The following is a 17,588-nucleotide window of genomic DNA, read 5'->3' as shown; positions in this document are numbered from 1 at the left end:
GCACTGAAGATGGCGGTAGTGGGAGAAATTGTGGTGGAGGAGGTTCCAATGTTTGAATTATCACCTCTTATTTTTTAAATTTTAATCCTCGTTCTTATTTTCTTTTTAATTTTTTCATTGTTTGATTTAAAAAAAATCAATGTGAAAACAAAAGGCGAAAGGGTAAAAAATTATAAAAAATTCAATGTGAATTTATATTTAGGAAATTTTTGCATTTTTAAAATTTTTTAGAACACAATCAACATGGGCGTCAAAGTCAAGTAGTTCCGACTACTAGAAATCTACATTCATAAAATGCAAGAACAAGCGCTCTTCATTGAATTGTTTTGGAAGAAAATATATCATAATGAACCTGGAGACTCGTAAAAAAAAAAAACTGTTTGCTTTTTTTGGAACTTTACAGCTTTCATAAATTTTCTCCTCCTACTCTCTTTATAAACTAGCATGCATGCCTGTTTTGAAGATTCATTTCTTTGCATTAACGAGGATATAGTTCTGTGATGGACACATCATTCACGGACGAAGACATCGACTTGGAAATAGATCGGTCAGACTCCAGCCCTATTATTGGTAAGCTCGAACCGGTCCTGCTTCGCACACAATATGCCGGCTTCCGAGGCAGTGGTAGCGTTACAGAGAAACTAGTGAGCATGAGAACTATTGTTGTCATTGTTGGTCTATTTTTTGGATCTTCTTGAACACACAGTAAGGCAATATGGAGGCATCTAGCGATCTCAGTTCTGGAGTAAGAATGTCCTAAGCTTGCGTCCATTAGTTCCAGAACTGTCCCATTTGTCCAATGTTTCCATGCCTGCAACCATCAATAGCTATGTTCAGAAACATTCTCTTTTTCTCCCCGTCGTTGATCTTGGCATAAATAAAATAAAAATGTGTACAATTAACTTTCTCTTACATAGCTTAGAAGGTCCATGCCATTGTCTGATTGATAGAAACTGCTGTTCTTTTTGCCACTGATAATCTCGAGTATCAAGACACCGAAACTATACACGTCTGACTTAACGGAGTACTGTCCGTGCATTGCGTACTCCGGAGACATGTAACCACTAGAGTATATCCAACAAGCAGCATCGATTACAGAAAAAGAACATCGACAATTAATCCCTTCAATATTTACCATAATTAGCTAATTGAAACTGGATCAGTTTTCCTACTTTCAAATGATTTTGGCATCTTACATGGATTGTCGAATCAAATCTGAAAATTAATGACTTGTAGGTTTAGCCTATATCATTTGGGGAAGCAAGGGATTTTTATGAATTAATATTTAGAAGAAAAAAAGCACAACAATTGATTATCGATATATGTTATTGCTCGAATTTTTTCAACAATAAGGCATGACCTTATATAATTTTTAACATGTATGTTCTATATATTAACAATTTTTTTTTTTAAATTCGAAGATAGGTTTCCTCATGCTCGGATCAACATACACGTGAATTAAGATTAAATAAATTCTAAATAAGTCTCTTTTTTAAAAGGAATTGTTAGGAGCACTTTCCATATTATCTTTAGCGTACTTTGAAAAATTAAATAAATTCTCAACTTAAGAATTAAATCTTGAAAGAAAATTTGTTATATATATCCTCTTCTTTTATGTAACTTCTCTTTTGATAATGTTTTAACATGGATGAAGTTATGCTTCACTAAAAATAAGGGTTTAATATATAAACGATAGTGTAAACGAGCAAAATATAGAATTTAGGCCTTAAAAGTACTTACAATGTTCCAGCGATTCGGTTTGTAATTCCTTGACTTTGATCCCCTCCAAAAATCTTTGCCATACCAAAATCTGCAATCCTGGGATTCATTTCCCCATCCAACAAAACATTGCTTGCTTTAAGATCACGGTGGATGATTCGGAGGCGGGAATCTTCGTGAAGATAAAGGAGACCTCGAGCAATCCCCCCTATGATGATTGTGTACCGAATTGACCAATCCAACAGTCCTTGTTTTGCAGGATCTTCATGTATTATTCAAAAAAAAAAAAATCAGAATGGAGCTAAGAAAAATAAATAATCAGGATGCATCACTTGCAAAATATTGGTTAAGAAAAGTCAAACCAAACAGGAAGTGGTCGAGGCTCTTGTTGGGAACAAACTCATAGATTAGTATCTTCTCTGCCCCTTGCAGGCAATAGCCCAATAGCCTGACTAGATTTCTATGCTGAAGCCTGGCTACCAATACTACCTCATTCTTAAATTCTGCTGCACCTTGTCCAGAATATTTTGATAGCCTCTTCACAGCTATTTGTTGTCCATGAGGAAGTGTTCCCTGAGAATGCACTTTCATCAATGGCTGAGCAAGCAATTTTTCATAATTTCTTTAATCCTAATGCAACAAGGTCTTTTCTGTTCTTAAAAATTTAAACGCACCACGAATTGCTTACCTTGTAAACCTCACCAAATCCTCCTTCACCTAACTTGTTATCAGGGGAGAAATTGTTTGTGGCAGCTTCTATAGAACTCAAATCAAATTGCAATTGCAAGGACTCCACAGTTGAACTCTCATCTCCAACTACACAACACAGATAGATCTTCGATTGAGTTTTTGAGAATATTATATTCCAACATCGGCAGAGCACACGACAGAAAATACACTGTTTCGTTCCAATTAGAAAAGATTTCTAATGTTCTTTACCATCTTTTTCTGGCAAGGAAACTCTGTTTTTTCTTGCCCTTCTTCTCAGGAAACTGAACCCCATGCAGAAAAGCACCATAGAAACAGCAATGGCAATGGCAATGGCTACAATCACAATTATTGAAACATGGCCTTTTCCTAAATGAAAACAAAAATGCGTCGTCAATCATATGTATATTATATTTCTAGTCAAAAACAAAAATTATTATTATTATTATAAAAGAACAATTTTGAAAAGATAGTAGCATTATTACTATCATAAAGAGAGAGAAACAAATGCTCTTAGACACTGACTCCAAAGTTTTTTTTTTAAAAAAAGGAGTATATTCTTTTAACAATTATACTAACCTTTTAAAATTAATTAGTACAAACATACCTTTGATGTGTAAAACGTTATAATTCTATGAATTCTCCACCCTTTTTTCTAATATAAAAAAATAGGTGTAGTACCAGACAGGACATATAAATATCGCAAATCGATATAATTGTTTGAGTTTCTTTTATCATCTGAAAAAAAAAAACTATTTATGTTCACATTTAAAAAAAATCCAAAGAAAAATCTTAGGAAGGAAATAAATTTTATGTAAGAGATAGAAATGCGCAAACAAATACAATAAAAAAATTCCTTGAAATATTAAATTGAAATATTAATTATCCATTTATGACAGCATGTTTCATCAATAAATCCATTTCCTAATCCATCTTTGAATAATGTTAGGCTATCTGGTGATTTACAAGACCCAGAAGATTGCAACTAATTACTTTTTCATAACAGAAATAAGTAAAAAATTAAACAAAATGAATTTTCAGCAATATTTAATCTTTAATTTTTGTCTTCTTCATTATAAAATAATAAATTATTTTCTAGTGAGAATTAAAAAAATGTAATTTTTCTTAGAAATATGCCATAAATAAATAATTAGAAAAGGAATTGAATTTTATTTTTTTAATCGTTTTTTATGTTACAATAAAAAACCTAATATGTCTCTCTTTTTTACAAGTCAAAATTAGCAACAAAAAAATTTGCTTGATCATGAAGGAAGGACTAATATAATCAATTGTTTAAATTGAAACCAAATAAAGACTATGTTGGTCCAACTAATTAATTTGGACAAAGCAAAAAAAAACAGGAAAAAAAAAATCAAACCAACTTTACCTTTTGGTCTTGTCGATGGAGAGGGAGGAGGAGGTGGTGGCTTTGCCGCAACCGCCGTTATATTATAAAACTTAAAGGTTTCATACCGGACATTACAACTTGGATAGAGGACGCTTGCTCCTGGCTTTTGGCTACAGCAACTAGGCAAAATAGAAATAGCTATCCTAAGACATCGATTACAATCCGAGCTTGACAAGTCCGGTGTGCACTGCGCAAGGCTGTACAAGTTTAGAGACTCATTAAAATATACTGCTTTAACTGCAAACTTTTTACCTCCTGAAGTAGCAATTGCAGCCTGAGTCACAGTATCATTCATGGTGGTTGCCACTAGCCGGTTAAAGCGTTCAGGTTCGTCTGCGATATTCTGATCAGATTTAAACAGGAATTCTCCAGGGTCTTGGTCCATGGTAGCGAAAAAAGCCCTGTTTGAGTACCGCAAGAGGCACAAATCGTACCATAAAATGACCACCTTTTCAACTGGGCAACGTTGGATTGCCTCTTTGGCAGCCAAGTCGACACAATTCTGGCAAGCATTTTTGTTAACGTCGCCACGGCAAAGAAACAGGCCATAAACATCATCAGGGTCCAGCCCTATAGAGGAGTTGTAGAATCCATTAAGATTATTGCGGGTTGCATTGGGCACAAGTGAAGAAAGAAGGAGATTTAAATTGGCTTGGTAAGTGCTGTTTCTCGTGTAAGTAGTATCGTTACTGCATGAATTATAGAGAAAAGAAGGGTCCTGTGATTTAGTGATAGTAGCAAGGCTAAGCGAGGAGAGTAGGACTATGAAGAAATTGAGAGACTTCATTTTTAATTTTGTTTTGTTGATCAAGTTCTCTAGCAGCGAGCAGCTCTTATTTTTTCACCTATCCCAGCCAAAATATGAAGACTGAATCAAGTCAACGAAGAAATAATGCTGCATTCACTGTTTGCTTGTGCTTTTATGGGAGAAAAATATGAACGTGCTAATGGTCTTGATTAACTTTCAAAGCTACTCCATTATTGCGTAGAACTGACCTCTTAAACTTTCAAGGAGACACAAGTCTCCAACGTAATGCGTGGGTTGCAATGCTAGTGGACGGAGAGTCATTATCGATCACTGTTCTTTGCCGTGTTGCTCTCTGCTTTCCTGGTGTGAACATTTCTTCGAATTTTCTACAAAAATTTGTTAGGCGGGCTGTTTGTTTCTCCTGTGTTTTAAAAATATTTTTAAAAATATTTAAAAATATTTTATTTTTATTAACTTTAAATTAATATATTTTTAGTATTTTTAAATCATTTTGATGTACTGATGTTAAAAATATTTTTTTAAAAATAAAAATAATATCATTAATATGCATTTTGACATGAAAAATTATTTAAAAAATAACCACAACCACATTACCAAACAAGCTCTAAAAGATTTATATTTGCAATTATTTGTTAATTAGAGTTTTAAAATAATTCTAGTTTTATAATTATAGCACTTTATAATTTTTTTTATAAAGTATTTTTATTTTATAAACTTTATTTTTATTCTAAATTTATAATATTAAAAATAAATTAAATTTTTATTCATAATAAATATATATATTTATATAAATATAATAACATCATATAATCAATTGAATACCATACATACCAAACGTAACATCATGTCAAATGCCTAATTCAAGTTACAAATCAAGTACACTTGATGTGTTCAACTCGTACCTTATAAATATATTCATTGGGGAAAAAAATTGATCCACCACTGGTTAGTTCGAAAATTTAAATGTTAAAGATTGTTCAAAGGATTAGAGTAAGTCGCATGGACATTTGTTTGGTGTAAAGACTTTTGAACACATCTTAAATAAGATTCTCCAACCAAGTACAATAGTTTAAACCATATAATATTTAAGTTATAACAATTAATATTTATAAAATAGAAAAAGGATGCAGAACCAAGAGAGAGAATTAAAAAGTATTAGAAAATGTAGTGAACACGTGCATGTAAAATTTGTAATAATTAAATATATGATTCAAGAATTATTTAAATCTTACAAACTATATGTATGATAAATTAATTTATCCTTAAAACAGAGTTAATTTGAACTCATCTTGACGTGGCTATTTCAATTTTCACGCATGCTAATTATTGGAGGATGCTCCATTTCCGTGTAGAGTTTTCCCTTCGTAACCCGGTGTGCTCGTATAAATTTCATGGATAATAATAATAATAATAATAATAATAATAATAATAATAATAGCAGCAGCTTGGTCTAATAGCAAGGCGCTATTTCTTTTTTACTTCTTAAAGAAAAAACAAAATAAGTTGAAAAAAACATGAAATGGAGAAAAATTGATCAATTAAATATTTTTTGAAACTAAAGGGACTGTTTAATTCATTTTATAAAACTAAAGAGACTAATTTATAATTTACTCTCTGTTTCAGTACAGTGCTCCCTCTACAGAATTTAGGATGAAATGTAGTGTAATTTGAAAATAACTTATTTATGCATGAAATATTCCAACTCGTAGCAGGTTACACAGCAGAAAGTCTTACTTAGATTTTGTAGCTAAATTGAACCTTAGTGTTGAATGATTGACTAAGAGGACATTGGATTAATTCAGTAAAAATCACTAGAAATCTACAATCATAAAATGCTAGAGCAAGCTGTCTCCATTGAATTGTTTTGGCAAGAGAATATATCATAACGAAACAGCATTATTGTTTTGAAATACATCTCATTGAGGCTCATCAAAAATAAATTGTTTGATTTTTAAGACCTTACGGCATTCATAAATTTTGTTCTCCAATCCCCTGTATAAACTAACATGCATCCATGTTTGGGAGACTGTTTTCTTCGCATTAACGAGGATATAGTTCTGTGATAGACACATCATTCACGGACAAAGGCGTCGACTTGATATTAGACTGGTCAGACTCCAGCTCTGTTAATGGCAAGCTTGAGACGGTCATGCTTTGCTCAAAGCTTGACGGCTCTTGAGGCAATGGTAGCGATATCGAGAAACTAGTGAGCATGAGAACTACTTCTGTCAATGTGGGTCTATCGTTTGGGTCTTCTTGGACACACAGTAAGGCAATATGGAGGCATCTAGTGATCTCATTTCTGGAGTAAGAATCTCCTAAGCTTGGATCCACTAGTTCCAGTGCCGCCCCATTTTTCCATTGCTTCCATGCCTGAAACAATCAGCAGCTATGTTAGGTAACATTCTTCTTTTTCTCCCCTTTTAAGATGAGTAGTTGAGTTTGGCATAAATTAAAATAAATTTGTGCACGTAATTTTCTCTTACATAGTTCACAAGGTACAGCCCATTGTCTGATTGATAGAAACTGCTGTTCTTTTTGCCGCTGATAATCTCGAGTATCAAGACCCCAAAGCTATAAACGTCTGACTTAACAGAGTACTGTCCTTGCATTGCGTACTCCGGAGCCATGTAACCACTAGGGTGTCCAACAATCAGCATCGATCACAGAAAAATAACATCGACAATTAATGCTTTCAATAAATACTCTAAATAGCTAATTGCAAACTGATTTGGTTTTCGTACATCCAAATGATTTTATCCTCTTACATGGATTGTCCAAGCAAATCTGAAAGTAATGACTCCACATGTAATCACTTTCCTCGAGACTTTCTTCGCCTCTATCATTTGGCGCAACAAGGGATTTTTATGGATTAATATTCAGAAAAAAGAGAGTTAAGAAACCCAACAATTGATTATGTCGTATGTTTTTCATCATTATCATTATTTTTTTATTTTTAATTCAAAGATAAGAGGCATCCTCAGGCTCGGATCAACATGCAAAGTCCTTTTTTTAAGTAATTGTAAGGGTGCTCGTTTCACAATATCATTACGTAATTTGAAAAATTAAATAAATTCTCATCTTAAATTTAAATCTAGAAAGTAAAAAGAAAAAAAAAGAAATATAATAGGACAACTTGAAGATGTTTTTAAGAGTTTGTTAACCGTAGTTATTTGTTATAGCATCTTGTGTTTTCTTTTTGTATTGATAATGTTTTAACAACATGGATGAAGATGTGCTTCACTAAAGATGAGGGTTTAATAAACGATAGTGTAGACGAACAAAATATAGAATTTAGGCCTGAAAAGTACTTACAATGTTCCGGCGATTCGGCTTGTAATTCCTTGACTTTGATCAACTCCAAAAATCTTTGCCATGCCAAAATCTGCAATCTTGGGATTCATTTCCCCATCCAACAAAACATTGCTTGCTTTAAGATCACGGTGGATAATTCGGAGACGGGAATCTTCGTGAAGATAAAGGAGACCTCTAGCAAGCCCCCCCATGATTTTGTAACGACTTAACCAATCCAACAGTCCTTGTTTTGCAGGATCTTCATGTATTTATACAAAAAATTAAATAATCAGGATGGAGCTAAGAAAAAATAATAATCAGGATGCATCACACGCAAAATATATGTTAAGAAAAGCCAAACCAAATAGGAAGTAGTCGAGGCTTTTGTTGGGAACAAATTCATAGATTAGTAACTTCTCTTCTCCTTCCAGGCAATAGCCCAATAGCCTGACCAGATTTCTATGCTGAAGCTTGGCTACCAATACGATCTCATTCTTAAATTCTGCAGCACCATGTCCAGAATATTTTGATAGCCTCTTCACAGCTATGTGTTGTCCATTAGGAAATGTTCCCTGAGAATGCACTTTCACCAATGGTTGAGCAAACAATTTTTCATAATTTCTTAAATCCTAAAGCAACAAGCTTTTCGGTTCTTCAAAATGTAAATGCATTGCAAATTGCCTACCTTGAAAACCTCACCAAACCCTCCTTCGCCTAACTTGTTATCAGGGGAGAAATTGTTCGTGGCAGCTTCTATAGTACTCAAATCAAATTGCAAGGACTCCTCAGTTGAAATCTCATCTCCAACTACACAACACAGGTAGATCTTCGATTGAGTTTTTGAGAATATTATCGTGCAACATCGGCAGAGTACACAACAGAAAAGACACTGCTTTTTTCCAATTAAAGTAAAAAAAATAAAATTCTTAGGTTCTTTACCCTCCTTTTCTTTCACCGAATCTCTATTCTTTCTTCCCCTTCGTCTCAGGAAACAGAAACCCAGGCAGAAAAGCGCAGCAGAAACACTAACAGGAACGACAATGGCAATAATTACAACTGTTGAGACACGGACTTTTCCTGAATGCAAAGAAAAATGTTTCAATCATTAGTTATTTCTTTAAATATATTATACCTATTCCATTTATTTATTTACCACCATAAAAGATTTATTCATGTTAGGATTTTATTTATTTATGTTGACATTTAAAATAAAAAAAAACTACAGAAAAATGCTAGAAATGAAATAAATTTTATGGAAGAGATAATAATGCTCGAACATATACAATCAAAACTTTTCATGACAAATTAAATCAAAATATCTTTCATTCATCACCATCAATCATGTTTCATCAATAAATCTATTACCTAATTCTTTATTGAATAGTGTTACAATCTGTTCATTTATAAGAAGACTCAAATCATTGATAAAGTATTACCTAATTGGTTTTTCATAACTGAAATGTGTAAAAGATTTAACAAAAAGAATTTTAAGCAATTTTTTTTTGTCTTCTTACAAGAAAATAAATTATTTTTTTAATAAAAAAATGGATTTTTTTTAAATAAGCCATAAATAAATAAATAATCGGAAAAATTATTAAATTTAAAAAAGATTAACTGGCTTTTTTTTCAAATTCCCTTTCAATTGTTTCGGTAAAATTACAATAAAAATTCTAATACGTGTCCCTCTGTCTCGGTTTTTTCTTTTTACAAATCAAAATTAAGAAAAAAAAATGGATTGATCATGAATGGAAGAACTACTATAATCAATTGTCTAAATTGAAACCAAATAAAGACTCTGTTGTTTCAACTAATTAATCTGGACAACCAAGAAAAACAACTTTACCTTTTGATCCCGACACTGGAGAGAGAGGAGGAGCACGAATCTCGGGCGGAGGAGCACGAATCACGGGCGGAGGAGGTGGTGGTGACTCTGCCGCCACCGCTGTTGTATTATAAAACTCATAGGTTTCATACCGAATATTACAACTTGGATACAGCACTCTTGCTCCTGCCCTTTGGCTACAACAATTGGGCAAACTAGAAATAGCTATCCTAAGACATCGATTACAATCCGAGCTTGACAAGTCCGGTGTGCACTGAACAAGGCTGTACAAGTTTAGAAACTCATTAAAATATACTTCTTTAGCTGCAAACTTTTTAGCTCCTGAAGTAGTATTTGTAGCCCGAGTGGCTGTATCATTCATGGAGGTAGCCACTAGTCGGTTAAAACGTTCAGGTTCGTATGTGATATTCTGAGTGTTATACATGGTCACTCCTGGGTCTTGGTCCATGGTAGCGAAAAAAGCCCTGTTTGAGTACCGCAAGAGGCACAAATCGTACCATAAAATGACCACCTTTTCAACTGGGCAACGTTGGATTGCCTCTTTGGCAGCCAAGTCGACACAATTCTGGCAAGCATTTTTGTTAACGTCGCCACGGCAAAGAAACAGGCCATAAACATCATCAGGGTCCAGCCCTATAGAGGAGTTGTAGAATCCATTAAGATTATTGCGGGTTGCATTGGGCACAAGTGAAGAAAGAAGGAGATTTAAATTGGCTTGGTAAGTGCTGTTTCTCGTGTAAGTTGTCTTGGTACTGCATGAATGATAGAGATAAGAAGGGTCCTGTGATTTGGTGATAGTAGCAAGGCTAAGCAAGGAGAGTAGAGCTATGAAGAAATTGAGAGACTTCATTTTTGGTGATCAAGTTTTCTAGCTAGCAGCTCTTGTTTTTGCTACTAGCCCTGCGAATATATGAAGATTTAAGTCAATGAAGTAAATAATGCTTGCATTCACTGTAAAAATAGGTATGAGCTACAGGTCTCGATCAACTTTCAAAACTACTCCATTGTTGTGCAGAACTGACCCGTCAAAAATTCAATGAGAACATGGAAAAAAAAAAGGGGAAGAATCCTAATGAAATTAATTTGTGGAAATTTGTTAAGTGAAAACTGTTGTTTGATGGCAACAGAAGTGCTAAAGGAGACACAAGTCTTCAACGTAATGCGTGGGTTGCAATCCTAGTGGACGGAGAGTCATTATCAATCACTGTTCTTTGCCGCGTTGCTCTCTGCTTTCCTTGTGTGTGAACATTTCTTTGAATTTTCAACAAAATGTTTTTTCGACGGAAGGGATTTACATTTGCAATTATCTGTCAATTAGAGGTTTTAGATACTTCTAGTTTTTTTTTGTAGATAGCAGTCTATAGCATTATTAAGAAAATGGCTAAAAAAATAATAACCTGGCTTCCAGAAGTTCTAGCCACAAAGGAAAGAAAAAGAAAGCAAGAAAGCAGACAAGCTTTAAGGTTTTAAAACAGGGGAAGGAAAACATGGGGGCAAAAGAAAAGAAAGGACAATAGAAATCAGCTCCTCCCTTCTGCATAACCGTTGGCATCACAGCTGATATGAACATTCTCGCCATCGAGGTCCAAAGAATTGGAATCAAGCCTCAGCCATAATGAGAAACTTCGGAGGACCATGGAAGAACAGTTTTGAAGATTTGGGGTAGCGCCACTAAAGATGATATCATTCTGATGAAGCCGAAGATTCCATACAATGCAGGAGAAAAGAAGCTTCCATGAGAGATTTTATTGTTTGCCTTTCACCACGAAAAATCATTGGTAGCATGTATCATCATCAGATTTTGAAAAAACCCTACTAATACCCCATTTTCAAAGGAATTTCATCCATAGATTCCAAGCAAAGTGGCCATGGATGAAGAGGTGACTTGAAGATTTTAGGCTTTTATTGCAAAATACTTATCTTGATTCTTGAAGGGTACGGAAGTAAATCTTCACAAAATACTTATCTTGATTCTTGAAGGGTAAGGAAGTCAGGCTGAAACAAGAAATCTTCGATGAATACTTTGTCTTGTACAAGAAGCTAGAGAAATAATTGCATTTTTGGTGTAGCTTGTTTTGTCCAAACTGAAGACTAGAATGGTGAGGCACTACCATAGAGTAGTTAATCCATCATATTAGAACATGATTTTACTTTGAGAGGTCATCTATATTGAGTGTCTAAATTTTCTTGTCCAACCTAAAGCATAACATAGTCTTGGAATCCAATAAGGATGATAATAATGATAACTACTCTTGTTCAAATTGGAATAGAGGACAATGCCATTATAGAGACCACATCCATATACCATTGATTCATCTACCCATATCAGCCACCAAAATAGATTTTGAGGAAGACAGAAGATATAGCTTAGAAAAGGCTATTTTCAAAGGAAAATCTTCAATCTAGCTGTTTAGCTAAAAGGATGTTAACCTACTATTGCCCATAATGAACTTGTAGTGTTTTGTAAAGACATGATGATCGGTTTGAAGAATGTTCATAATATCCCTTTAGATTTTGAAGGGGTGGTGGATGTTGAAAATCTAAATCCCATTCTTAAAAAATGGATTGTCTAGAGTAGTAATGATGGTTTTCTATAAACCTGAACTTAGAGAGGTGACATGATCAAAAGATTGATATCTTCTCCCAAGTGTAAAAGTGTCAAAGTAATAAATAACTCGGCTAGACTGGGGTCAAACCACAAGGAGGTTAACTATATAAATTAATAATAATAATAATAATAATAATAATAACAATAACAATAACAACAACAATAATAATAATAGTAATAGCAACAACAACAATAAGTTAAAGAGGACATTGAGATGTAAGATTAATGTGAGAATTGAACAATAATAAAAACAAATGTCAAGGTTAGAGGATCCACTAATGGTATTTCAAACAAGTATAGTATAAACTCTTTTTATTACTCAATTGGAAACCACACACAAAGGAGGTTCCAATCAGATTATAAATTGTTAACATGATTACATTAGTTATCTTATTCGAATCATATTAATACCTGTAAATGTAGTCAGGTATTCATTATTATAATTTATATTAACAATAAATCAAGTTTCTTTCATAGCACAAGTATCGGTTATACTATATGGTTGGGCTATGAAAGTGCTAAGTATTTGTTGTATCAAGGGTTATACAACATAAATCTAGATTAACCATTTAACAAGCAAAGTATTAAAAGTGAACAAAATAATAAATACAAAACATGTTAGTATCAAGCATTCAGGTCCATGTTGAGTTTATACTAAACTTATTCTTACACCATTACTATAACCTTTTTACCTTGACATAATAAACTTAATTAAACATAATGAAGAAGAGAAACATAAATAAACAAGATAAGAACATAAATAAAATATAAGTTAACTAAGTAAAGGAAAGGAAATGAAAAGCATAAATAAGAGATTAATGAAAGCAAAAATCTAGCATTACAAAATATATATAAAAAAGGAGCAAGAATATGATTTTGATATGGAAACCAAGATGCCTAAATGCATGGCAAATGCCTCCTTTTAAAGGCTAAAATTTGAAACTATTGATTTGTTGACTAATTCTTATCTTCTTGTCTGAACAAAACATCATTATTAATATCAGAATTTGAACAAATTGTTCATGAAAGTTCTAAGAAATTGTCTCAGCTTTCCAACAAAAAAAAATCGATGCATTTGGACTCATAGAACTCGAGATATGGGTTGAACACTAAATAGTGTCTAGGCTGCAGGACAGATTCGGACTTCTCCGTTATTGCTACAATTTGAACTTGAAAATGGTCTTTTTGAATCTTAGACTCTTCATAAAAGTTTTAGGCCTATGTCTTAGCTTTCCATCCATATGGAGTGACCTAAATCCAAGTTCTATAGCTATAGTTATAATCCAATAACAGAATGGCGTTCTAGTTTGGATTGAACCAATATCTCTTTTCTAATCTTAGCCTTCTTTTTATCTTATCAATTCAGTAATTAAACTCATTAATCAATCCCTTGATTTATGTGATAGGCCTGTATTTAAGATGAATACTTACTATAAATTAAAGGCATCTTATATTATTAGATTTGTTATTATAAAGCATACTCTAGTTAAGAGTTATTGATACTTTAAATGCAAAATGATAATATAAAACCTTGATAAAAATATATTTTTAAGTATTAATCAATAGGAAAGTCTTCAAATCCATTTTAGTAGTAGGGCTCTATTTTTTGACATAAGAGAGCCTACACCGAAGCCTCCTTGTTTCTTATCGCGCATCACCAACCTCCATTGGATCTTGCAAAAAGATCTCTTCTTGGTATAGTGGCACCATAAAAATCATCATTGGATGGAGGAAAGTAATCTACATACCCCTTTTGACATCATGAATACTATATAAAATAGATAGGTAAGGAGTTGAGAACACTTTTGATGAGACATTGTCACCTAGCCATACTTAACAGCCTTCATTTCCTCTAATTAAACCTTTTACAAAATTTGTCTATAACTAGTTTCTAAGTGGAGATGCGAGATGGATTGGCCCCTAGTAGTGTGCCAAGATAATTGCATGGAAGAGAGCTAGACTTGCAGAAAATAGTCTTAGCCAAACTTAAACACAAATGATCTTCTACTTTGACACTAATAATAGAGCTTTTATGGAAATTAATGTAAAGGCTTGAACTCTGAGAAAATCATCTTAGAATTATTTTGACTTAAAGTAAATGGTCAATATCTATCCAGATGGATATTAACATGTCATCTGCATATTGCAAATGGCTGAGCAAAAGTCTTGAAACCCTCTGAAAATGTTTTCCATAGATGTCCTATAAAAAAGGACCAAGAGGCCTTCAACAGCTATGTCAAAAAAAAAATGGGATATTGATTAGTATTTAAAAGTGTATTTTTATCAAGGTTTTATATTATCATTTTGCACTTGAAATATCAATAACTCCTTAATTAAAGCATATTTTATAATAACATATCTAATAATATAAGATATCTTTGATTTATGATAAATATTCATCTTAAATGCAGGTCTATCACATAAATGAAAGAACTGATTGATGAGTTGAAATAGTGAAATTGAAAAGACAAAGAGAAGGCCAAACTTAGAAAAGAGATGCTAGTATAGTTCAAACCGGAATACTGTTTGGTAATTAGGTCATATCTAGAGTTGTAGATCTCGGATTTAGATCTATTTTATATGGATGGAAAGTTAAGACATAGGCTTACAACTTTCATGTGGAGTTCTGGTTTTAATAAGGTCATTTTCAAGTTCAAATTATAGCTGTCATAACCCAATTCTAGGTTATTCCCTAATTTTTTATCCGTGTTTTGATAAATTTTTAGAAAAATCCAAAAAAAGAGAAAAAACAACAATAGAAAAATCCAAAAAAAGAGAAAAAACAAAAAAAAATATATTTTTAAATATATTTGCTTTATTTTTCAGCATCATTTACATTTTTAAATATATTTGCCTTATTTTTCAGCATCATTTCAAAAAAATTAAATTTTCAAAGATATTTGAAACGCGTTCAACTTTTAGCGTATTATTTTTAAAATCATTGATTTTTCTCATTGAGCTGATGTTGATATTGCTTGTTTTTAAAAATATAAAAAAATTAAAAAAAATTAAAATTTACAAAAGGCTAAGGGATCAATTTTAAGACCAAAAAATACATTACCTATAAATTGCAGCTTTCAACACAGAAAAACAGAGGGCAATTTTGAAAAAATTAAAGGGGGGGAAGACCTAAACCTAAATTCCCTTCTTCCTCATCTGGAGCCGCCGCCCCCCTCTCCTTTCTTTTCACCAACCAAGAGCAAGGCTCTCGTTTCCCTCACCGGCCACACACCATTTTTCCTCTTTTCCCGACTCACAATTCTCCTTCTCCACCTAGCCATCAGATTTTTTTTCCTTTTTCTCGCCAGCCAAGGGCTGAGCCTCAGCCTTTGCAGAACCAGCTGCCACACCCAAACAGACCATACCCCCATTCCCCCTGCCAAATGCCATTTCCTTTCCTTCTCCCTCACAAACCTAACTCGGCCAAACTATCCCTTCATCTCACCAGGGCTGTTCCTTCACAGCTGGTTTTTCCTCAACCGCTGTGAACGCCATCTCCGGCCGCTCCCCCTACTTCAAGAGATCTTCCCCCTTAGTTGCTCCCTTCTCCAGCTGCCGGTAACAGCCCGAACACAGCGGTGCCCATAGACCCACCGTTGTCCCTTTCCCTAGAGGCAACACCCCCAACACTCCTCCTTGCCGTTAGTACACAAAACAGTGGAGAAGAGGATGAACAAAAGAAACCGATCAGCCATTCTGCAACAAAACAGATCCGAAGAAGGCCAGAGGATAGTGAAGAAGGGGCAGAAAACCGAAGCTTGGATGGGCACCGGTCCTTCAACTATGGCAGCGGTGGACAACACCGCCTTTGCAGAAATGAAATGGGAGGAGGGGAGTTGTCGATCCAACCATCCACACACCTGGTTTGTTGGCAGCGCGTGCAACGCCTGGCTCCAGATCTGGCAGATCTGAAGGAAGAGAAGCCAGACTGAAAACAAAGAAAGAAAAGCTACAACAAAGTTGCTTGCTGCGTTTTTGTGGTTTTGCTGGTAACGGCGCTGTCTCCGGCGGTGAGGAAAGTGAAGAGGGGAGGAAGCCATTTCAGACCCCCTCTATTGTGGTCTTTTCGTCGCGGCGCGTGGACTAGACACGCCGCAGTGCTTCCACAGCTTCTGAGGGACTTCAATGCAATTTCTGGAGTTTTAGGGACTGTTTTGTAATTTAACAATTATGTAATGTAATTATTTTGAATTTGTATTTTGTACTGTGAATATAAAAAAAAAGGGAAAAGAAAAGAAAAGTAGATTTCAAAAACAAATAAAAAAATTAAAATCAACTACTGGGTTGTTTTTTTGGTTGTTTTGCAGGTCACCTCCGGTGACAGAGAAGAGGAAGAGATTCCCGGTCAACTGTTCACATGCACTGTTTATGTGCACTGTTCACACTGTTTAGAAGAATTTATGGAGTTTTGAGGGGTTATTTTATAATTTTTAAACTGTTTAATATAATATTTATTTAGTTTGAATTTTTATTTGTATTTTATAAATAAAAAAAGAATAAAAAGAAAAATACAAGGAAAATGCTTTTAATTGTTTATATTTATCTTATGAATGTTTTTTTTTTATTTATGATAAAATTGCAGAGAATGAAGAAGGATTTAATATTTTGATTGTATCATGGTATAGAAGTATAAATTTGTATGAAAGTTATATTTTTGAAATCCGATGAAAAAATAAAATTTTTAAAATTTTTTTAACACGTCACAATCGCGAAACAACTTATCTCAGGTAGGGTGTGTTATGGTTGCTAATATCTTTTCTAACCACAATCAGTTTTTTATTCATGAATTTTTGACAAGACTAGTACATCTGGGTTTCCTAGTAATTCTCAATTAAATATTAGGTGGCATATTAACAATAAAAAAGTTTGAATTTGTTTTGCAGCCCAGACACTATTTAGTGTTTAGTCCATATCTAAAATTCTAGAAATCCAAATCACCTCAATGTTTTACCTTAGAAATCTAAGACAATTTCCCATAACTTTTATGTTTTCAAATGATTACAATTCTGACATTATCATTGATGTTTTACACAGACAAAAGAAGATAAAAATTGTCATCAACTTAAGAGTTGGTCATCCACTCATCAATTAGTCATCAAATCAATAGTTTTCAATTTTGATCTATAAAAGGAGGCATTTACCATGTATTTAGGCATCTTGATCTCCAGATCAAGATCATGCTATTCCTTTCTTTCTTTGTATTTTTGTAATGCTTAAGTTTTATTTTTATTAATATCTT

At 33.5% G+C, this 17,588-nt stretch overlaps 1 protein-coding gene and 1 pseudogene across 1 annotated transcript; both read right to left on the bottom strand.

The window, feature by feature from the left end:
• Positions 1 to 244: 244 nt before the first annotated feature.
• Positions 245 to 4,788, bottom strand: LOC105109150 (cysteine-rich receptor-like protein kinase 10; annotated as a pseudogene).
• A 1,636-nt stretch (positions 4,789 to 6,424) lies between these two features.
• Positions 6,425 to 10,620, bottom strand: LOC105109151 (cysteine-rich receptor-like protein kinase 10). The gene is made up of 7 exons (XM_011003757.1): positions 9,742 to 10,620; positions 8,838 to 8,975; positions 8,584 to 8,705; positions 8,260 to 8,470; positions 7,920 to 8,157; positions 7,091 to 7,241; positions 6,425 to 6,977 (listed from the first exon to the last, which is right to left on the bottom strand). Exons 1-7 carry the CDS (start codon positions 10,589 to 10,591, stop codon positions 6,645 to 6,647), a joined length of 2,043 nt encoding a protein of 680 aa, XP_011002059.1. The 5' UTR covers positions 10,592 to 10,620; the 3' UTR covers positions 6,425 to 6,644.
• Positions 10,621 to 17,588: the final 6,968 nt, after the last annotated feature.

This window comes from Populus euphratica, unplaced genomic scaffold (genome assembly GCF_000495115.2).
Source record: "Populus euphratica unplaced genomic scaffold, PopEup_1.0 scaffold207.1, whole genome shotgun sequence".
NCBI lineage: Eukaryota > Viridiplantae > Streptophyta > Magnoliopsida > Malpighiales > Salicaceae > Populus > Populus euphratica.
The sequence above is the reverse complement of the archived record's forward strand: the minus strand, read 5'-3'. Positions and strand labels throughout refer to the sequence as shown.